Source organism: Pocillopora damicornis, chromosome 1 (genome assembly GCF_964200805.1).
Source record: "Pocillopora damicornis chromosome 1, jaPocDami1.2, whole genome shotgun sequence".
In the NCBI taxonomy this organism is placed as follows: domain Eukaryota; kingdom Metazoa; phylum Cnidaria; class Anthozoa; order Scleractinia; family Pocilloporidae; genus Pocillopora; species Pocillopora damicornis.
Window position 1 is genome coordinate 37,735,973 of NC_142670.1, and position 22,363 is coordinate 37,758,335.

General features: G+C 37.1%; 3 protein-coding genes across 5 annotated transcripts; 2 read left to right on the forward strand and 1 right to left on the reverse strand.

Moving 5' to 3' along the window:
* The first annotated feature begins 1,414 nt into the window (after nt 1–1,414).
* On the forward strand, nt 1,415–8,708 carry LOC149053675 (uncharacterized). Of its 2 annotated transcripts, XM_089210201.1 has the most exons (9): nt 1,440–1,744; nt 1,865–2,068; nt 3,348–3,505; nt 3,707–3,827; nt 4,062–4,133; nt 4,959–5,042; nt 6,023–6,126; nt 6,282–6,397; nt 7,328–8,708. In XM_089210201.1, the coding sequence occupies exons 2-9, from the start codon at nt 1,870–1,872 to the stop codon at nt 7,443–7,445; spliced, it is 972 nt and encodes a 323-aa protein (XP_089066327.1). In that variant the 5' UTR covers nt 1,440–1,744; nt 1,865–1,869; the 3' UTR covers nt 7,446–8,708. The 2 variants fall into 2 exon arrangements, with proteins under 2 accessions (XP_089066317.1, XP_089066327.1); XM_089210191.1 differs by having other exon boundaries at nt 1,415–2,068.
* A 947-nt stretch (nt 8,709–9,655) lies between these two features.
* Nucleotides 9,656–12,059, forward strand: LOC149053676 (uncharacterized). Its single transcript, XM_089210221.1, has 2 exons — nt 9,656–10,323; nt 11,641–12,059. Exons 1-2 carry the CDS (start codon nt 9,782–9,784, stop codon nt 11,921–11,923), a joined length of 825 nt encoding a protein of 274 aa, XP_089066347.1. The 5' UTR covers nt 9,656–9,781; the 3' UTR covers nt 11,924–12,059.
* A 3,294-nt stretch (nt 12,060–15,353) lies between these two features.
* On the reverse strand, nt 15,354–21,584 carry LOC149053677 (uncharacterized). 2 transcript variants are annotated; one of them, XM_089210153.1, is made up of 5 exons: nt 21,448–21,576; nt 20,154–20,207; nt 19,649–19,708; nt 19,168–19,300; nt 16,384–18,434 (listed from the first exon to the last, which is right to left on the reverse strand). In XM_089210153.1, the coding sequence occupies exons 3-5, from the start codon at nt 19,687–19,689 to the stop codon at nt 16,890–16,892; spliced, it is 1,719 nt and encodes a 572-aa protein (XP_089066279.1). In that variant the 5' UTR covers nt 19,690–19,708; nt 20,154–20,207; nt 21,448–21,576; the 3' UTR covers nt 16,384–16,889. The 2 variants fall into 2 exon arrangements, with proteins under 2 accessions (XP_089066283.1, XP_089066279.1); XM_089210157.1 differs by lacking the exon at nt 19,168–19,300 and having other exon boundaries at nt 15,354–18,434; nt 21,448–21,584.
* Between the last annotated feature and the right edge of the window lie 779 nt (nt 21,585–22,363).

Sequence of the window (22,363 nt, forward strand, 5' to 3'; positions counted from 1 at the left end):
AGACAAGGTTACTCTAAATTTAACAAAGTAATGGACTTGATAAACTCAAACTATAACTCAGCTGGCTGCTACTTGCAACCTTAATTTCTAGATATCAGTATACAATAATCAATATGTTATAAATAAGAACCCTAATGCTTAATTTTGCAGTGATCACCTTCCTCCTTTTCATTTGCAGACCAGACTGGAACCTCTATAGGTGTGTTTGCTTGTTTTGAGTGGGGATGGAAGAAAAGGAGTCATGCCGCATATCTGATTTATTAAATCGCATTTGTTCTGTTTATACATGAGTAGAACTACCTTGTTCTCTGAAAAAAATAAAATTTATCGCATTTTTATCTGTGCTTTGCAGTCAAACTTCCTTGTGTCTTGGACAAGAAATCTTATTTTCTTGAAAACAAAATCTTTGTTTCCAGCCTTCTGTAATAGGTAAATATAACAGTGTAAGATGATTGACAGTGTATTTCTCAAGTTATTTTTTGGAATGTGACAAAACGGAAGTGTCATAGCGTGATATGGAGCAAACATATGATTGCTTGATAGAAAGCAAAAAATGCAGAATTGCATATATTTTCTCCTTTGTCAGCAGCATATGTTAGTGAAAAGTTCTTATAATTGTTAAATTCTAAACCATCTTCAATTTAGCCAAGATTGAACTGTTATCACGTTTGTCATAAAAGTATTCTGAGATCAATGTCATATAACCCATTCAAGTATTTGACCTTTCGAATTAGCAAGCCATAGTTGAAAGAAACACAAAGGTTGAGGATAAAAAGAAATTATTATATACAGTACTTCTTCTGCATCTTTTCGTTTCCTTTTCTCTCCAGCTGTTCTATCTATGCCGTGCTGGCAATTGAACACTTTCCTTCCCAAAATTAGGAAAGGCACACCAGTAAAAAACGAATTTTTGCTCCTTAAATATCTCATGCATCTTCCCCCAGTATTTTGTGACTTCTGTCCGAGGAAGGAGGAGTAAGCATTAAATTAACCCGAATGATTCCACAATTGTGGTATCATCCAAGCCATGCCAGAGGACTTGAACTAGATAAACTAGTGAGAATGCACAATAGCGATAGCAAAGCTTTGTAATGCTAAAGAGCTATATCAATATATATATGTGTTCCCGAAACCTTTGACAGCTTTAAAGAAAGAAAACTGCGTCGTCAATCCTGTTTCAAATTCCGCAATAAGTTTATGCGCCTCATCAACAGAATTTACGTATCCTAAATTATCTGCATGTCTACCATCAATGGTTCGCGACTTAAAATTCTCGCTATGCTGTTTCTGTTTGTTCCTCAAGAATCATGGGATTTACAGCTTTTGATGTTCGGCTACATCACTTACGGATTTCCGAGAATCTTCGGTTATGTTTTGCAAGTCATTAAATATTCCATCTCAGTCCCTCTCGACCGAGGTGGTTTTGGTGGATGGAATCTAATGCTGACCTGTTCAAGATGGCGACGACTTTACGAATTAACTGATCTATGGAACTTAACGAACACGCTTGAATTAGGGAATGTAAACAGTCTAACTGTTTACGAATGAGAAGGATTTCGCTCCTTATGAGAAATTCATAAAAGCTGCCACTCTTTTTTGAGGCCTTTCTGCAGGGAGACCAAAAACCATGCGAACTTATGTTTTTCTCGGCATGAGAAATCTGCAAGCAAATATTATTTTTGGTCTGTCGGTTTAAACATAAACGTGTTTTAAGATGGTAAGACAGGGAATATATGGTGTGGAGGTCAGTTTAAACGAAATACTCTGGACTTCAAGAAACTTATAACTATACCCAGATAAGAACTATGCGAGTTTAGGCAAATGTGCAAATGTGCTTATAATAATCTTAAAACATTTTTTTCAGAGGTGATGGGTGAAACAAAAGGGAAGAAAATTGGCACATTACGTTGTCGTGGGCTCAAGCCTCCTGTTATCAGGGGCTATGCAGCCGCCTTTAATTATTGGTTCTGTGCGTTTGGGCACACGGAGCAATACAGCGAAGCCATTGTTACTGCTGAAGATGGCTCTCAACGAGTTGTGCCAAAGGGAAATCCCATGTCGTCACCTGGTAGGTTATAAAATGATTCATGTATAGTCTTACACATCAGCTTGATGCTGTTAAATATAAAAGGAAATGCTCATTTCTCTTCCTGATTTATTGACCATTTCCTTAATTTTCATGAGCTTAATGTTGTCTCTACTCTCTATGATATAGTTTACCCTTGAATGTTCTCTGCTTCTGACTGGTTTAGTAATAGTTTGGCTGATAGTGTTCATCTGGGGAGGGCACTATCAGCCCATAGCACCGGTCAGAGGGTAATACCTGAATGGATAAAAGTCATCCACAGACTGGAAAACCCCACTTAACTCACTGCATTTGGTGGGTCTCTTGCCGGTTTTTTTTCATTTTTTTTCATTTGTTAAATGTCAGCTTTCAAATCATTCATCCAGAAAGTTAAAAAAATAATTTAGGGTCATTTTTTTTAAAATTGGCATGCCTTGTCCTGGAACTATCGGTTTGATAGCTGCTTCTTGGAAATTTGATGTTCTAAAATCTAGCACGTTAGCTCTTGAAGCTTCATTTATCAAGCTAATATATCAATGATAGTGTCTACCTGTGGAGGGCACTATCATCTTATAGTGCCCATCCCAGAAAAATGCTCAGATGGATAGTGCCCTACTTTGAAATTTTCAGTAAACAAGCGGGCCTACAGCCCCAAAAAACTGACCAAATTCACTGTATTTGGTGTGTTTGTTGTCTGTTTTTTTTTTGTTGTTTGTTAAATTTCGGCTTTCAATTGAGTCTTTTATCCTGAAAAGTAAAAACTAACTCACGATGCTCATATTTAATTGGGTGCACATATCCAAGTTGCAACTATCGGTCTGATAGTTGCCCCTTGGAAATTTGATGTTCTTAAAACTAGGATATTATCCCTCACAACTTTGCCTCTTGGGCTCATATTTGTTTTAAGAACATTAAATTTCTGTGGGGTAACTATCAGTAGATAGTTCCTTGACAGAAACACTTGACTATTGTTTAATAGTTCCTGTATGTAAACCATTTATTTAAATATTTTGAGGAGAATGTGATGCTGGTCACCCTCAGGGGTTAAAGAGTTTTGAATAGGCAGGTTGCTTTAATTTGCAATTCACATTCCTTAGATTACAAGCACAGATCGGTGTGTTAATGATATAGTGTTCTAACCCTAGAACAGTTATCAAATAGTTGTTTAGGGCTAGGTGAATTTATTTATTATGTTTATATATATTAATAGCACAGCCACCTGTGGAATGATGTGTAAAAGAGACTTGCTGGTTTAGAATAATTTTTTATCTATGTGTTATAGATGTTACTCAGATGATAAAGCAGCTTGTGAAGAGGGCCACAAGACCTACTGCTAAGGACACCCGGCATGGAAGGGTGCCTTATGAGCCCAAGAAGGCACCACCATTTACCCTTCAGCAGCTATTGCGCATGCGTGCATACTGCCTTAATACAATAGAGGTAATCAGAAATAAATAATGAAATTAAAGGAGGGAGCATAACTAGTTGGTAGGGAGGGGTCAGACATAATCATTTTGAGGAAGCCCGTGAGCTCTGTTTTTTGTTTCAGGAGAAAATGGACTAGTAGTTCTAATCGGTAATGCTATGTTATTCACCAGTACAATACCTATCTATATGATACAAAATTGTTTACTTTCATAGGGTTTACGAGGTATATGGTTATGGACTGTTACATTGTTTTCCTTTGCACTGTTCCTGAGAGGGGAGGAACCTCTTCGTCTCAAGCTGAAGAACTTGAGGTTACCTGCCAATTTCACCTTAGGTAATGATTAGTGTATAGCTTGTCTTGCACAACAACGAAGTATATGTAACATTTATCACAAATTTATTTTAAAAGCCAATTTCATAATTTACTGTATACATTTTTTACTCCTGACTTGATATCTGAAAGGGCTGGGCAAGTAATTACTACTACAAATCTGTTTTTATAAATTTCTGCTTTTGAATTGTTTTATTAATATTGTTAATGACCATTAATATAATATCTTATTTTCAGGTGATCCCATTGCATTGCCAAAGCGAATTGAAGTAAAAATACCATGGTCAAAGGCAGATAGAAAAGCCAAAGGTGGGTATATATGTGTTACAGGTCAAAATTATCCTTAAGTCATTTTTCCAACCAGGTTATTTTTTTTGACCTAGTTTATTTTTTAATACTAGATGTATAAGTAGAAATTTAAAGTTAAAACACCTCCCTTCCATCACTGTCTCTGAACCTCCCTCCACCATCCTTCCTCACCCTGTGGAAAATATTTCATAAAGTATTGCTAATGAAGTCATACTTTAAATGTGTGGTTCCAGAAAATGTCCAAACTACCCCCACAGAAGGGATTGGAAATTCTTGGTGGTGGGGTCTCAGAGACCAAAACCTTTTAAGGAAATGTAGGAAGCTCAATTGGAATTTCTAGGGGGTGAGGGTCTTATGAAAAATCTCTTTTGAGGGATAGGTAGGGATAATTTATGGAACTACACACTACGACATGAAGCAGAGTATTTTTGATGAAATTTAAGGTGTTCAGATAAATGATATAACACTGTCTTGAGTGTTTAATACCTTCTTTGCATTTGAAACAATGATAAATTATTAATGAGTTTAAAAAGTTTATACTGATTTTTAAATATTTTCTTACAACATGCTGTCATTATTCATGTCTTAGGTAAAGTCATTAATATAAATATCAAATTGTTTAGTGTAAATGGAAGCAATGAGGATGGTGTTAGAGTTCCTGGATCGGTAATCAAACCTTGCTAAATCATGGTAGCAATAATTATTGTAGGTATCGTTACGGGGGCCCAAGATAACCTCTAAAAACCGTACAAAAAGGTTTGGTTTGGAAGGGTTCGAGGCTGGCTTTACCATTCTAAGAATTGATCATCAATCATTTGATTTCAGGTGTTACACTTACCCTGTGGAGTAACCCTTTCAACAAACAGTTGTGCCCTGTGACTGCTCTTATTGCATGGTTACTTGTAGCAGGTTTGTAAAGAATTTATTTGAATTTTGTGTTTTAGTTCAACATTATCCTTGGTTCTATTTGTATTTTTCTTTGTTTGACATTTATCAACCTATAAGGGAGCAATGATGAATCAAAACTGAATCAAGAAATAAAATTGAACCACAGCATTTTAACACAGTCAAAGCTCTCCTTGCAACCTCTCCTAAGCAACCAGCTCTGGTTACTGCCACTACACACCTTATGTAAACCCTGTTTTAATTATTATTACAAATTCTGCAATGAAAGCTGTCATAGGGTCCAAGCACATCTGTTTTTGTGAACTACCAATTAGTCTTTTCCTTTGTTTTTAGCCTTCCATTTTTGCAAGCAACCATTTATAGTTATGACCACATTTTTTAATTCCGGGGGTGGTTACTTATAGCTTGCATAGCTGGCTGGATTTTTCAACCAATTGCTTTTTTTTTTTTTTTTCAACTGGAGCAGCCAGGCTGCAAGGAAGAGTCAGGTGTCCTGCCAGCAACTTTGTCCACAGTTTCCCTTGAGCCCCATAATTCCACTATTCACTTGCAATATTGAGCTTTCACCATGTAATGGTGGATTTAGGGGAGGACTCTCCTTCAATATTTATACTGCTCTATAGTGGTGTTGTTTACATAAGAAAAGTTCATGTCTTAAAAGCAACTAGTTTAAAAAATGCTTTTAATCACCTTCAGAATTTTGAGTACCTGCTAAGTTGATCTTTTGTATGTGACCTTCCCATTCAAGTTGTATTAATGGCCATCCATTTGTAGAAAACGCATCAAATTTCATCAACTCATCAAGTGCCCCCCATTAGTAGAGGGTTTTGACCCTTGGCTACAGATTCCTTGCACTTTAATATAGTTATTCACTGACTTTGCAAATAGCATTTTTTTTTTTTCCTGGTTGGATACATTTGGTATCTTTCAAAATGAACTTGTCTAGCAAAAACTGATCATATTATTTTCATATTTGACTGAAGATATTCGTGGGGGTTACCTTTTCCCAAGGGTTGGGGAAAATAACCGTGCTGTCCTGCGAAACTGTGCCCGTGGGGTCACCACCTACAGGAAAACCTTTCTTGAGGTACGACGTATACAGTTTAAATTTATCTGTAACTAATTTAGTCAAAAAACTGTATCTGTTCATGCTGTTAGATAACCATCAGCTAGGAGAAGCAGCCAGAATACATGCTTCATTCAGCTACTTAAACTAATTTCCTGAATGTCAATATTATTTAGATGTCCAAGGCTCTTTTTGAGAAGGAATTCACGACGCACAGCATCAGACGATCAGCAGCTCGATGGGCTGCTCGTTGTGGGGCAGATGATAGTACCATAAAAAGAGCAGGGAGATGGTATGTTACATATAAATTAAAAAACCTATGTTCAAACTTACATGTACACAAGTGAAAAAGCCTTTTTGTTTTTTTTTTTTGTTTTTTTTTATGCAGCCAAGAGTGCAGTGTATCATGAAATTCATGAGATGACAAAATAAAACAGAAGATTGTATCATTCTATTGTTTGAATAAAGTTTATGTAGATGTAATGCATCATTACGTTATCATTTTAAAATGGGCAAGATGTTTATATTAGTGATGTGCAAAAATCTTGGTCTATTGTTATGAGGCCAGAAAAGCTTTCTTATCTTCAATTAAAAAGCAAAATGCATTTTTTAATTCATGTCTGAAGTGAATAATCAAGTATTCTGTTAAAAGTAACAAAAGTTTCAGGTTTAAAAGGGATTCAGTTCTGTGACAAGAAAATGCCAATGTGCAACAAGGTGAAACATGCACAGGAATAAGCACACAAAAACACTTTCTTTTACTTGTGCTTATGCTTATTTCACAAGGTGGAATCCAGGTGAAATAAGCTCAAGGACAAGCACAACTTTGGTAGTTGACCTATCTCCTATCATGCAGTATCCATCAGAATTGTGAAAACACTGCACTTGTGCATGGTGTCTAAGGTTGTGCTTATCACAATGTGATAACTTATTACTGTGAACACCTTTTGTGGTTATGCTAGCACTTATGCTTGCACTTATGCTTGTGCTCATCCCAGAATAATTGTAAACCAGCCTTAAGTAAACTGGAAGCCCCTTTTCTTTCGTTTATTGTTCCATTGCATTCAGTTGGTTAGCTCATTGTTGAAATTCAACTGTCCTTTTACTTACTTCATTTTAATCTATTCTAGTATTTGCAGTGAGATTCTTGTTTAAAAAAAATATGTGTCAATGAAGAATAATCATTTTGGCTTGAATGATTATTGGTTTTCCTTTCTTTCAGGAAATCCAGTAGCTTTGAACTGTACACACAAGATGCTAGAGCAGAAATGATAAAGGAACAACATGATGGAAATCCAATATTTGATCATAAAATGTGGATGTTTAAACCTCTACGGTAGTTCAGCAAAAAAGTACTTGTGGATTCTCATTGTTAAATGCATCCTTTGAAAAGTATAGATCTTGTCGTTAGCTTTGCCATTTGAGGTGGCTGATTAAAATTTTATGCTTTCTTATCACTGTGTACTCTGAAGAGTAAGCAATGGATTTCATTATAAATGTATTACTACATTTGAAATGGTAATTTTCCCAACTACAGTCAAATCTCTGCTAACAGACACTTGCCCCTAGCAGACAGTAAGTTGTGGTCCCAGCCATGTACAAATACTACATTTTTGACCTCCCAAAAAATGGACCTCCCTCTTAAGCAGACGCATTCACTCGTCCCATTGGTGTCTGTTTATGACAAGTTTGTCTGTATCAGTGAATTGAAAACTGTTACTATGTTGAGTTAGAACAGTAACAGATTAGCAAAGTGAGTAAAAATAATGATATTATAATGATTTTCTAATAACAATAACATCAAGTTGCAAAAATTTACAAATGAAATATTGGTAGAAAATTTTCCATGTTTGCAAAATAATGTTTAAGTTCAATAATTATCCGTTCCCAAGAATTTTTTGTACATTCTACATAAATTTTATTTTTAACATAACATTTTTCCAAAAAGAAATCAGTTACCATAATTGCTCATCGTGTTGTGCCAGATTCAATTTCCACACTTATTGTCATGTGTGGGTCAGTTTGGCACAAGGTGAATTTTATGTTACATTACAAGTCAAGTGTACCTCTTCAATTTTTTTAGGCCTTTTGTAAAGTTATTGCTTGTAACAAAGTGGTGCTGGCTGCTGATATATTGTAGTCACTGGCATAAACTAATTATTCAGGGCAAGACTTTGGGATTTATTAAATCTTGTTAAAACTTAATTAACTTAAAATTTTAATGCTATCATCTTAGAGTTACAAATCTGAACATAACCTTGTTTTATTAGTAATTTTATTGATAGATGTTACAATATTTAGCATAATGTTTCTAGTTGTGATTGGTCACTGTCTATATAGATATTACAACAAAAGAGGTTCTTTGACCAGTACAGTATCTCTGATATACATGATTATTGAAGTACCCAAACTTGTAAAACTTTGTCGATTTAAACAACGTTTCACTAGCTTGGATACAAGGTTGTATTATCGCTGTATTTTCTGTATTTTCTGCAAAGCCTCAAATGAACATCCCAATGATCTTTCGCTTAACTTTAACAATGTAAGGACCACTTGAGCAAATAGCAATAAGCTGAATGCAGTAATAAAAATATGCAATGCTAGGCTGCAAGCAATCCCTTTCTTTTTTTATGCGTGCGACGCATCTCAGGAATAAGAACCCACTGCGCACATTTTAATGTCGAACAGAAAAATCACCTTTTTGATTCGCATAGTATTTTAACGTAAAAAAAGCGTTTGAACGCGTTTTCATCGAAATATAGCAAGAACTGTTTGAACCAAATTAGTTGGAGGCATTATGCTTCCTTTTCCTTGATCTTAACTGCATTCGCATCTGGGGACTTGCAGGGCAGTATTCGGGTTCCTTGGGTGCGTTACCACCTTGCTCATTACCACGTTCGTCATCGTTCTTGTCAGCATTCTCATCATCACCCGCGTTTTGGTTGTTCTCGTGGATGTCATCGAAGTTTAAAATAGCCCGGGCTGTGGACATCTCGGAGGGTAATTCAGAAGCGAGTTCATTTCTGCAGCTTGGGCATGGCACCCCGCACCGATGACACACGGGGATGTTATCGAACCATGGTATGGTTAACGGCTCGTTTTCGAAGTAAGCTGCATTGCTCCCAGGAAGACGGGGATCCTTTCTCCGCCACTGATCCTGACACCATTCGACCAGTTTGGTTGTTGCTATTTTTCCAACTTCCCAATTTCCAGTCGCCGATTTTACTTCTTCACCAAGCAGCTGTGATTGCAAGTGATCGAAGGCACGTACCTCTAACAGTTTACATAAAAAATTAGCCACGACCTCGTGCATTTTCCATGTGAACTTTATGTGCGTGTTACGGGGTGATTCCCTTCCTGAAATTGCCTTGTAGCCGCTCATCAAAATAAATTGCCACACAGCAATATCGTACAGAGGACGCAGGAATGACAGTGGGTTAGAGGAAGGCATCTTTAATCGTATATTGACAACTGGCCACTGACAATCATTGACATTTATACAGATTCTCTGACCTAGGCAAAAACTTGTGACCTCGTGATTTATTTCCTATTTCCGGCCTTTTTATTGACTTCCATATTTGGATGGAGACAGTCAATGATGGTAACAAAGCACCCCTATTCCCGCACCAATCAGAAAACGAGCTCTTTGAGGTGCGAATATTGAAATTCGACAACGATGGAAAATAACATCTCGTCGAAATCCTCAATGGCGTCGTGTGCTACATCTTCGTCTGGGACAACAGGTTCGAAAAAGTGCCTTCCAGAAGAGCTGACAGAATTGCTAGATGTGGCAATTTATACCTTTGCCTGTCAGGCAGGATCGAGAGCGGGGCATAAGGTTAAAGGAAACCCGGTGTTAGAAGGGGTGAGCGCATTCTTTGGCCAGCTGATCGAAACCGCAAACGAGGATACGAAGAAGCAGCTGAAGGACATCTCCCCTGGAAGATTGGGAGGATGGCAACCAGGCGAGGCGCCATCGCCTCAACTCTTAACGTTGGTGTCCTGGCGAATAAAACTAATGAAATCGAAACAATTAATAAGGGAAGACAAAAACCCGGTGGTACCGTCCCTGTTGGTGGATAGGCTAGAGTGGTTTGACGAGGAGGAGGAAAGGGTCAGGACGAAAACGTTGGCCAGATGTTGGCGTTGCCAAAGTAGATGCAGATTTTGTTCGCGGAGGAGGCACGATTTCCCAAAATTTGGGCACTTTAGACCTGAGTAAGTTGCTTATTCATACAGTATACAGTATTAGGCTTATGATTTGTAATGAAGGCCATGTTACATACATACATACATACGTACGTACGTGCATACGCACATACATACATACATACATACGGTACATACCTACCATACTAAGGCTCCCTGAGCCTTAATAAAATCACCCCATTTTGGCAACCTGCAATGCTGCAAAATGTTGGTTTGCAAGTTGCACAAAAAAGTAGAACTGTCCTCTACTTTTCTCAACATTACCAGACAAGTTGTTGTGTGTGACATGTCAAACATGCAATTTGCAGCCTTTTGTATATTATTGCAAACAGAAATTGTGAGCATTGTGTAATATGGCCTTGAGGGTGTCAGTTCAACAGGGTAAAAATCACAATCTTTGAAAACCTCTGGTTGTACTTCATTAAATAACACATGTATTTCAGATTCACTAACAAAAAAATGCAATTTCAACATGTAATTATCCTTTGGCTCATGAACAATTTTTTTGATGGGTGATTTATTGTCCTGCAGAACAGGCATTAGATCTAAGCATTTCAGTTGCCCATTTCATGAAAACACAAAAAACCTCCTAAGCCTGGTAAATTATTTTATGCACATGATGTTTAGACTAAAAATAAAAATTTTACTGGTTTTAAAAGCTAAGCAATAAAATTTTTCAAATAATACAAGAAAAGTCGGTCTAGACTGTAGGATAAAAACAAGACAGCAAGTATATAAATTTATATAGTTCTTTTTCTGTACCTTTGAGACACAAACCCAGACTATTCCATGAAAACTTTTGGTTTCTAAACTCCATCAAACTCTTTCTTTCGATTGAGTTTGATTGAGTTTGATGGAGTTTGCAAATGCCATACAACAAAATCAAACCTCCCCCTCCCCCTCCCCCAAGAAGAAAACCATGATCACTTGAATTGTTTTGATCGAGTATGTTTTGGTTTGATTGGTTTGGTCAGCAAACTTTAAAAAAGGTTCTGTGTTTGATTTTGTTCCCTGACTGAACTGCATTCAAATTGTTCTTTTGAGTGATGTCATTAAGTTATGTTAAGTCTGATTATTTTTTTTTTTATGAATTAGACTGAGATTGGGTGAGTGCAGGTCATGTGAAGAGCACAGAAAGTGAGAGGATTGGCCTGTTCCCAAATTTAAGTTTCCAACCCTGGAAAACTTGGCTTGTTAGCAGGCCCATGCTCTTTCTGGAACACAGCTATTATTGTACACTTTGATGGATTTTCATAGTCTCCATCAAACACATTCGATGTCATGTTGTATAGTTGAAAGAGATTCACTTTAAATTAATTCTTGCAGCTTGGCATCACCATTCTTTGATGTGTTAGAAATGATGCTGGAGGGAGCAGATGATAATGGTAATGACCATGATGATGATGATGACAGTGATCACCACAGTAATGATGGGAACTCTGGTGATGAATTAGAATGCAGTGATAATAGTGAGGACTACACAAATCTGATGTCAGATGTTGATTTTCCAGTTGATGATGAAGATGAACAAGATGCCAACAGTGAAAATGACAGCAGCAGCAGGAAAGATGAAAGTGAAGAACTATTCACTGGATCTGAGGAAGACTGACATGATTGTTGACAAAATGTACACTTTGGCTCACTATCTTTTTTTATATTGCTCTTACTAACTATTTAAAATGGTACATGAGTACACTATATTAAGATCTTTTCCCAAATAAAACAGTTAACAACAGCAATCTCTTAACAGCTGGCAAGGAAGCAAATTTGGGAAGTATTCAAGCCAATGCAATTTTTTAGAAAGAAACAGAATGATTTCCCAATGATTTTCACTTCATTTATTAATAGAAAGTCTTTGATTCATTTAATACCACTCTTTTCATCAAGCCTTGCAATAAATCATTTGAGCTCAAAATAGTCATGTGATTTAGTTGTCTTATATATCATTTTTGTAATGTTTTGTTTGTGAAGGTTAACTGTATCTGACTCCATCTTCGATTAAATATTGTTGGTAATTCTTTGCAAAACATTTAATGACATCAGCTCTTCTGAACTTCATACCTAAATATTTTTTTTTATTTTTTCCTGGGAATGAAAGTTAAAATAAAAAAGAAGCAGTTTTGATGTAATTGTAGATCACCAACCACAAATCTAGGAAATTCAAAAGAAACATCAATAATATTATGTTGCTGGATTGTTAAATCAACTGTCATTAATTATTAACTTAATCTTTTTTTTCGAAACTTAAACATTATTTTTGTGCTAGGATTTGAACGGGTAGTATAGTGTTCCAGTCCTACTCAATATACATACATGGAGTTTTTCATGGTTTATATAAATGGTTTACCATACCACTCTCTTTTAGAGGAATGACTTAGCAAGCATAGGTGATAGGGGTACTGGAGAGAGAGAGAGAGAGTTGACTATATTAAAACCACTCTGACTAATACCTTCTACTGTCGTCACTATACTCTTGAGCAAGCTTCATCTCAAACATTCCAATCACACGGTGATAATCAGAGTCAACATCCGATCCTCTTGTGACTTTAACATCAAAAAGGGTTTTTTTTCCCACTTCTTTGAGACTGTGATGTGATCCATGTGATTGTACTAGTGAAGGCAGGTGTAGGTAATGTTACTTTGTGTATTTCCTTGTGTTGGAAGAAGGAGCCTTCAATGGACAAATCGTTGAAGGTGCAGCAGTCAATGAATGTCTTCATTCTCATCGATCTCTTCTAGTGCTTCTTTTCCCATTATGTCCTCTCTACCGCTGTTGCACGCTCCGCTCTCTTGTATTGCCCCCACCCATTTGTATTGACGTGTTTCTCTTCGAAACCTTTCTCAAGTCCCCCCTAATTATAGGCCCTTATACCTGGAAGCAAAAAAATTCACCTGGTTATAGCCCCCTCCCCCCCCCCCTTACCCAAAAGACCCCTTTAATAACAATGCTCATGTACTGTAGGGTTACCCTGTATAAATATATTATTGGGACTCCCGCCGGCATACCTCTATGGGTTAATAGAGGCACACGAACCACTTCACCACTACTAGGTGATGATCCCGTATATATATAGAGATATATTCGCAACATGACTACCTCCCAAATATTAAAGTAAAGTAAGAAATCAGAAATCGCCATAAAATAAAAACGAGGGAATCTTTGTACGTTTGTTAAATGAGCCACAGATTGAATCATCGCAAAATGCGTTTTGCACCAGAATCCCATATTTTGCGTTTAAAGTTTGTTCGCAAAACATGGTTTTCATCGATAAGACACAGATCGAGTTATCGCAAAATGTGTTCCTAAAATGTGCCATAGTTTGAGATATCGCAAAACCTGGGTTCTCAGAAGTACCTTATCCGAAAAATTCGTCAAGAACCAAAATTAATTTTCCAGTGGAGTGTTTGTGTCTCGCGAATTTGGAAAATCGTGCTCATCAAGAAACCATATTTTGAGGTGTCGCATTCTGTGGCGTTTAATGAAGTCGCAGTTTGCAACATCGCAAAATACGTTTTATACAAGAATCCCATATTTCGCGTTAAATATTTCATCGCAAAATATGGCTTTCATTAATTAGACACAGATTGAAACATCGCAAAATGTGTTTTATACCAAAACCCCATCTTTTTTCTATAAGAATCTGATCGCGAAACATAGCTTTCATTAATCAGACCAAGATTGAGTCGCCGCAAACTGCGTTTTATATTAGAAGTCCCATATTCCGCGTTTAAAGTTTAATCGTTGACAAAAGTTACAATACCTATACACAATTACGTTTGGAAACTTGTTCTCAATTGCCCATAAATGAAAGGAAAACAAAACAGAATAAATAAAATAAGCCCGTCAGCTATGGATGCTGGAGTTCTAGATCAGTCCCTTTACTAATCAGTTAAGTAGTAGGACCTCAGCTAAATTGGGTGGAAGACTACTTATACCATATATTGCGTTAACGCGATTTATATATGGCTCTAGTAGATGTACCACATTTTGCGAGGTTCGTTCTCCGGTTTAAAAATATGTCTTACTGTTCTTTTACCAGGTTTTGCGTTATTGCAAATTGTGGTTTCAAAAGTAAAGGCTATACCGTCCATACTTTTCATACCACAGTTTGTAATAACGCAAAACCTGGTAAAAGAATAGTAAGACGCTTTAACGCGATCGCAAAATGTGGTACATCTACTAAAGCCTCAAATTGCGTCAACGCAATATATGGAATAAAAAGTATGGACTATAGCCTTTACTTTTTATACCACATATTGCGTTAACGCAATATGTGGTATAAAAAGTATGGACTATAGCCTTTACTTTTTACAACACATATTACGTGAAAACGCAATTTGTGGTCAGTAGATGTATCGCATTATGCGATCGTTCATTAAATGAATTAAAAGATGGAATAAAGACGTTCTTGACCAAACAGCCTGTTCACAATGATATTCAGGCCCATTCTGATCCTCAGAGCCGCTTGTCCTTCTTAGCCTGTGCACGAGAAACAAGTGGTTCTCGGGACACATGATTTGGTCGGCCGGATTTGAAAGGGAGTTTAAAATCGAGCCAGTCGAAGCAACAATTTCAAACTCCTGTATAACAAAGTAATTTTACGACGGCCATGACAGGACGGATAATGCATGCACTGTAAGTACCTCCCGTTGTTCCATACAAAGCCTTAGAAAAGTTTTCTAAGGCTTTGTATGGGACAACGGGAAGGTACTTACAGTGCATGCGTTTTCCGTCCTGTCATGCCTTTGATTGGCCGTTCTTTTTGTGTAAAACCGGCCAAGATTCTCGTGCACGGGCTCAGCCGGCTAAGAGGGACAAGCGGCTCTGGCGACAAGGACGATGCAAGCCAAGGAAATAGAAATTAAGTCGGGTGAAACGGTTTAACTAATGCCATGCGGATCCAGACAAAACTCTACGTTGTGAAAGACATCTAATCGCCGTAACGTTGTCATTTCAGAAAGGAAAAAGATACAAGCAAAACGCAAAAAAAAAAAAAAAACAATAACAACAACGACAGGAAGTAATTAGGCACGTGATCTACATTCCCTTATTTTAATTGAAATGAGCTAAATCAGTATTGCGCATGAAAATGGCACCAGAAAAACTTTAATTTATGCTAATTATTTATTCCAATTGCAGAATTAATTTGCAGCAATAGACGGTTGTTAGTGTTGAAACGTATTATCATTTAACTAACTCCATTTTTGTTCTTTGCTTTGGTATTGACGTCAATGCAACAAGGTGTAAGCAATATGCATTCCACCGCCCATACAGGACGATTATTTTATAACAACCTCAATCAATAGTCGATACAACGGGCGTATTTACTTGCAATACACGCGCATTGCCGTCACAATTGCAAGTTGGAATTCTTGTCCTCGCGCTAAAACAACATATTATTCCAGCGGGCAAATGTGACGGCCAAACGCGTATAAAGACGCCCAGTAACATAACCCACGATTAAGATCCTGTTAGGCTAAAGAACCTCTTTAGCCTTTAACTTCAAGAACCTCTTGAGCCGACAAATGGAAAAGGTTCTTTTTTGTTTCCTAAAATCGAAAACAAATGTTTATTTTTAGGGAAATAAGATAGGCCGACATTCTGGATCCTCTTTGGAGACACCAAGCGGCCTTTAACCCTAACCTGGGAAGAAAGGGAGACAAACAAGGACAGGGAAAAGGAAAGCGAAAGCGAAAGAAGGAACGGGAAAATGGAAACGAGGGAGAGATGGAAACAGTATAAATGGTGTTGTATGGTGTCAGAGTAAAATTGTTACTTCCATGCGTCAAAGGTCTTACAAGAAAGGTATTTGTACATTTGAAGTGGATCAAATAAGGGCCTGAAATAGTTTTCATTTAAATCATGACAGCACCTCCAGAGAATCAGAGGAGTTCCATGCAAAAACTAAAATGGAATGCGTCGTGCATTTTCCTTTTTTGAAATAAATCAAATGAAATGTATTTCGATCCATGGGTGAGAAGTATTAAGGTCTACAAATGTAGATCTCACTAAGTGTTCCATCAAAAATGTTGCACACTGAATAGCTACAATAGGGAATAATCAATATCTGTCCTATGAAAAGTTTTTTAAAGATTATTACTATAAAACAACAATGCGATAAACTGTAAGTATCTCAAATTTTACGTTAATTTCCTCTCGTTCACTGCCGAGCAAGAAGCAAGTGGAGGAAACGGCAGAAATACTAGCTAGTAAAACCAATAACAAGTATTGAGAAGCCACATGAAAATTAAACTTCAAGATGCTACTTTTCATGCATAAAATGTTGAGCAAAACTACCACAATGAACTGCAGGCGTATATTTACATGTACATCGAGAAAACTGCCAGGTAAATTGACCAGTTATTGTTAAGTCTAAATAATTAAAAACACCAACAAGATGTAATTCAAGCACTCCTACAAATACGGCACTTGAAAACAACCAGTAACAAAGTAAACAGTCAAGATTCATGCAGGAAAGCAGGGAAATTTTTGTTGGCCACCAGCTACCTTATACAAGGCTTTAACTTATTGATAGGAATTAAAATGTAGTCAATGATTTCAGGAACAACATTCATCAATTTTGTTTACTAGTGTTTAAAAGTTTGTATAGTTTACCAGGTTTAACTTCATTGTACTGAGAAGAGATGCTGCTAACATCAAACCCATGACGTTGAAATAATAAATAAATAAATTTACGTTGACTGTAAATGGAAGTATTTCGTCCTTTGGATGACTTAAAGTTCCTCATTAGCATAGTCCAATCTCTTAATGGTGGACAATGTTGGCTTCCAAGCTCCCAGATCTCCTTCACTTGCTCCAGACTTTCAACATTTCTTGGAATTGTTAATGAATTTAGCCAGTCTAAACAGGATTGACCAGGAAGACCATATTTGGCATGGATGTTAAGAGTCACAGGATCTAATACCACAGAAGAGCATGCTGGTGGCACTTGATGATACAAAACAGATGAAACTGAGGGTGAAGATAGCTGAAGAGCTGGAGCAGGAGAATTTTGATGAAATGTCTGCAAGCCAGTGGATGCAGTGGATGAAATGACTGGGCGGAATATAGATGAAATTGAATAATTATGGACACTTGACTGTGAAGATGAAGGCTGACTACATGACGGATGTGACAGGCTTAAAGATGATGAAACTTGTTGTAATGGTGATGGTGTGACTTCCACTGGCAAGGATGAGATAGAGGGAGCTTGAGGAGGCAATGTTGCAGGTTGTCCAGATAATGTGGAAGGTAGGAGTGGAGTTGATGAAGATAGCTGAGCATGAAAAAACGGAGACGCTGTACAAACAGTAGCAGAAAAAACTGGAGGAAATGATAGAGAATGCTGACCAAATGGCAGAGTATCTGAAGCGGAAGGTTGAGGATTTACTACTGAGCGGGAAGACTGCTGATTAAATGAGGATAAAGGATGCAGGTCCTGTTGCACTGATAGTGGAATAACATTTGACAACAAAGATGCACAAGTTGTAGCAGGTGGATTATGACTGGATAAAGATGACCTAGATGATGTAGGTGATGTGGATACAGAAGATGTCAAGGTAAATGATGTTAATACAGATGATGTCAAACTAGATGATGCCAATGTTGATGATGTTGATGCAGATGATGGTGATGCAGATGATATTGATGCAGATGATGATGATGCAGATGATGTTGATGCAGATGATGTTGATGAAGCTAACACTGATGTAGATGATGTTGGTGTTGACAATGTGGATGATGTGGAAGTGGATAATGATACGGTACATGTAGGCTGCCCTGTATTGCTGGCCTCCATCATTGAAATAAAAACAGATGACCAATACAAAATTTGACGGGCAGCATTCAGCGCTGAACCACAGGCTGTTCCATCTGGAGTCTCAGGAGAGGCCTGAAATGTTTGCAGTTGAGAGGATACTTCCCTCAAGGAGTTAATAAATGGCAACGTGTGAAGTGATGAAGGCCCCTCCTTTCTGATATCAGTGATGGCTGTTATCCCAACAACTGCTTCATAATCTTCCACTATTCTTGGAATGGAACAGTGGCCATCACTGTTGAGAATTTCTTTGATTTCAGTTGATCCCCTTAGCTTAGATAGAAAGTCCATGAATTCACTGTCCTGTGCACAAGAAAAGAAATAAAGTAGGAAATTTAAAATAAAAACTCTGCAATGAATCAATTTTGTACCTCAGATATAAAATTATCCTGGCATGATCATAATGCAGTACGTGTCCAAACCCAAGCTACTGTAAATTGTAAGTCAAAATCAAGCCAAAGGTAATCAAGAATGCGATTAATGTGGATGTAATTTCTTTTTTCTGCATGAGTTTCAGAGGTTCAGTTTTACAGTGAAATCACCCATTAAGTGTAATGAAGTATTTTTATAACTTATATAAATTGACTGAAAAAACATGCAGTGTTTAAAAATGAATATGTTTTTAAATGGGTGGACTCTAAAAACATGACGTATTGAAACATTGAATCTTGACCTGTTGAAAGCAGTGAATAGTAAAATTAACTTATTTTATTTGCTATTTATTTATTTATTTACAAAATTCGCCTTGAGGTAGGTGGGCATACAATAGAACCCTAGGTCCCCTGCTAAGTAAACCCATCACCTAACCATTTCCCTAAAAAATTGACAACCCTTCCCTGGTACCCTGATAAAAATAATAATGAAAAAAAAAAAAAAGAAAAAAATTTTGAGAAATTAACAAGAACAACATGTTATAGTATTGGCACAGTGACACTTCAGACAGACTAACTCATAAGAACAAATATCATAATGATTGAACATTGAACTTAGTCTATCATAAAAAACCATTTTAACTTTTTCTTAAAAGGAACTTTACCTCTGATCTTATAGCGATAGGTAATGCATTCCACAGATTAGTTATTCGGATGAAGAAGGAATCATGGAAAAGAGATGTTTTAGCAGTTTTGTTGTTGAGAAAAAGCCCAGAAGATCCCCAATGGGAACACCCACTATAAAATTGAGCAGAGTTATCTAAATTAATAACAATAATTCCATAAATAAACTTGTAGAGAAATAATAATCAAGATATTCCAGCCAGTAGTTGAGAGGTAGGAGGTCAAGGTTCAAGAATCTGTCCTTGTTAGAGAGTTCAGAGTTCTTGCAGATAAAACGTGTAGCTCTCCTTTGGATATTTTCTAATTCTAGCATCAATGTAATGAAAAAAGCCAAACTTAAACCACTTAATGCATGTACATGTAGCTATGAAATCCAGAGCTGAAAGTGTTTCTAGTTAATTTTTTTAAACAACCTGAAGAGTCATCATATTTTTATGAATATGTAGAGAAAAAAGAATTTACCTCATCATTTCCATCACTTTCTGAATCAGAAGCATCTTCATATTCAGATGCTGATGAATTCTGTAAAATAAGCAGCACAAAAAGATGACAATAAATTTATTGCTCCATTTTAAGTGCTTTTAAAATTATATTGTATGTACAAATGAACAGTGAAGCCTACACACTGAATTAAACACACCCTTGTTGAAGGCACAAGTGTAGTAACTTGTCACAATAGTAAGAGAGCCCCAAGTGCAATAGCATTCAGTCAAATTTGTCAAAGAAAATACTTGATCACCATTCAACAATCTCAAGGAAGGTTAACAAGTCTATTATAAATCTAAACTTAACTTCAGCAGTACAAGTTACAATGCAACCATACTACCTTTGCTCACATCAATTTTAAGACTTTTCTTTACAGAAATGCAATAACATTTCAGTGGTTATATGTCTCACAAACTTAATTCACAAACTAAGATGCAACCACTGTGCACACCTATTACAATTAAAGTACATAAAGCTGTACCTCCACTTCTTCCTGTTCTTCTTCTTCTTCAGACATTGGTTCTTCAGGCAACATCTATGATATAAAATGATTTACTTGAAAACAAACGAAAACTGTTCCATGTGGAAAATGAGGAAAGCATGATACATATTAGCTATTAATGTAAAAGTGATCACTTGCTTTCTCCTCTCCTCCCCCTAAAAACCACTGGCAAATTACTGGTCATTGCAGAGCAAAACCTGGGGGTTTACTAGCACAATAACCCACTAGGAATGCTAGGATGGCATGAGAAAAGTTTAAGACTCAAGACTTAACTGAAAGCGCTGAAAACGCATAAAACTAGAAGTATAATTCCGGTGCGTCCAAGGACTCCGCACAGGCTTTAACAATAAGGTTTCTAGGTAAATGTTAACTAAATGAAAAGACATGCATGTTATTAATGTTATTCCAGTCTGGTGAAAGCAAAACTGTTTATTGTGTCCCTTTGCATATGTTTGTTTCCGTGTTTTTGGTTTTTTCCTCTGATTACTTCGCTCCAACTGGGGTGGGCCGGAATTGCCATCTTTGTGATCCACCCTCAGGAAGTTTTCCTGGTGGTCGAGCATTGTGTAAAATGAAGGATAGTAAACACAATAGCCTACATTTTGCTGAAAATTGTGCACGGATATTTGTAGTGAAATACCTTTGGATGTTTGTTTTGATTTGCACATAAGTAGTATAAAGGGTAATTCGTATAAAGCCGAGAAATACTTGCTTTAACGTGCTCCAAGTGACACAGCATGCGCATTGATGGAGAGCAAATAGGCTTCAATTCCGATATCGTGTTGTAGCACTTTACATATGCATAAAATGCGTGTAAAGTCCGTGTATGTATGCCCTCGTATTATTGATACTTAACATGTAATATCACTCGAGAGACATCAGTTATACAAAAGATTCACGAAAACTTGAAGCGTCGTCACAGTTATCTTACAAGCAAAACAAAAAAGTTTCTGTAGCGTTGATACAGATAAAAGTGGCGATTGTGATTAATTTCACACTTCACAGTCGAAAATCGTACGAAACGCAAGTATCATCAGGGCTCCTACTAAATTCCAGCTGAAAGTTATCGGGAAAAAGAACGATAAATTTCGAAGATGATAAGTTTCGAACGATAAGTTTCGGAGATGGTGACAAGGAGAGCGACTATATCGAGCGAAAACAGCGACTGGAATAGTCGAATACGATTAAGTTCAAGCTTTCAGTAGGTATGCTAAGCTTAAAAATTGAAACATTGAAATGCCGAAGATAACATAAATATCAAATGAATACATACCCTAGGATTATCACTAGCAGAAGAACTCGCAGAAACCTCCGTCATTTCCGACTTCTGCCGATAAATCCGCCGACGGAATAAGCAGTTCAATTTCGCGCGGCCCGCGCATTAAATCAGCTTAGCAGCCATGCCTCTTTGCTTGTAGGAAAGTGACGTCACTGTAGAAATTCTACCAACTACCAGCACCATATATGGCGCCCGGAAAAAATAAGTAATTCTGTTACGCTTTTCGCGGTACGTCCGATAATGAATGATTTTGTCCTCAATCTCACGCCATAACAGAAAAAGCTTTTGAACATCTGTGAACTCCGAGCGCTTCGCAGTGAGTGATATTTTCAATAAATCTTCGAATTGTCTTCAAGTCCAAGGATTGTAAATTACAATTTTATGAAAAACGAGGGTTGTTCTGTTATTTAAGTGTGAATCCTTGCATGCCTGCCAGTCGCTGGCGCCGCTTGTTGAAACTAAAACGAAAAAAAAACGCTTTTAAGATTATCATTGGCTTCTTTTTCACCCCACCACTATTTTAGCAACAAAGGTCGCCATTTCGTTTGTTTACTGCTCGCCAAAAACTATCAAATGCACTCAAAAGACTAAAATGGAAAAGAAGTTTACAGGAATCGACCAATCGAGCGAGCGAGCGAGCGAGTGCCATTCCCCACATCGTATCTACAACTCACGAGTTAAAACGAAGACCCCGAAAACGAAGACCTAAGATCCCCTACGAACCGAAAACGAAGTCCCATTACGAAAACGAAGACCCCCCACCAAAACGATGACCCATCACGAATACGAAGACCCATCCCGAAAACAAAGACATATTACTTAAACAAGTTCAAAAGAGGCTGGTATTATCTTTGTGGACAAAGATTATGTTCATGAGGCACACTACGAAAACGAAGATCCTAACGGAAAT

Coding starts and splice junctions, on each gene's coding strand:
- LOC149053675 (XM_089210191.1), top strand. CDS start 1,822: ATGTGCAAATGTGCTTATAATAATCTTAAAACATTTTTTTCAGAGGTG. Junction 5,043..6,022: donor TGCATGGTTACTTGTAGCAG/GTTTGTAAAGAA, acceptor ATTTGACTGAAG/ATATTCGTGGGGGTTACCTT. Junction 6,398..7,327: donor ATAAAAAGAGCAGGGAGATG/GTATGTTACATA, acceptor CCTTTCTTTCAG/GAAATCCAGTAGCTTTGAAC.
- LOC149053676 (XM_089210221.1), top strand. CDS start 9,782: ATGGAAAATAACATCTCGTCGAAATCCTCAATGGCGTCGTGTGCTACA. Junction 10,324..11,640: donor TTTGGGCACTTTAGACCTGA/GTAAGTTGCTTA, acceptor TAATTCTTGCAG/CTTGGCATCACCATTCTTTG.
- LOC149053677 (XM_089210153.1), bottom strand. CDS start 19,689: ATGAAGATGCTTCTGATTCAGAAAGTGATGGAAATGATGAG. Junction 19,301..19,648: donor AAAGTGATGGAAATGATGAG/GTAAATTCTTTT, acceptor TCAATTTTATAG/TGGGTGTTCCCATTGGGGAT. Junction 18,435..19,167: donor CTATCGCTATAAGATCAGAG/GTAAAGTTCCTT, acceptor TCTTGTGCACAG/GACAGTGAATTCATGGACTT.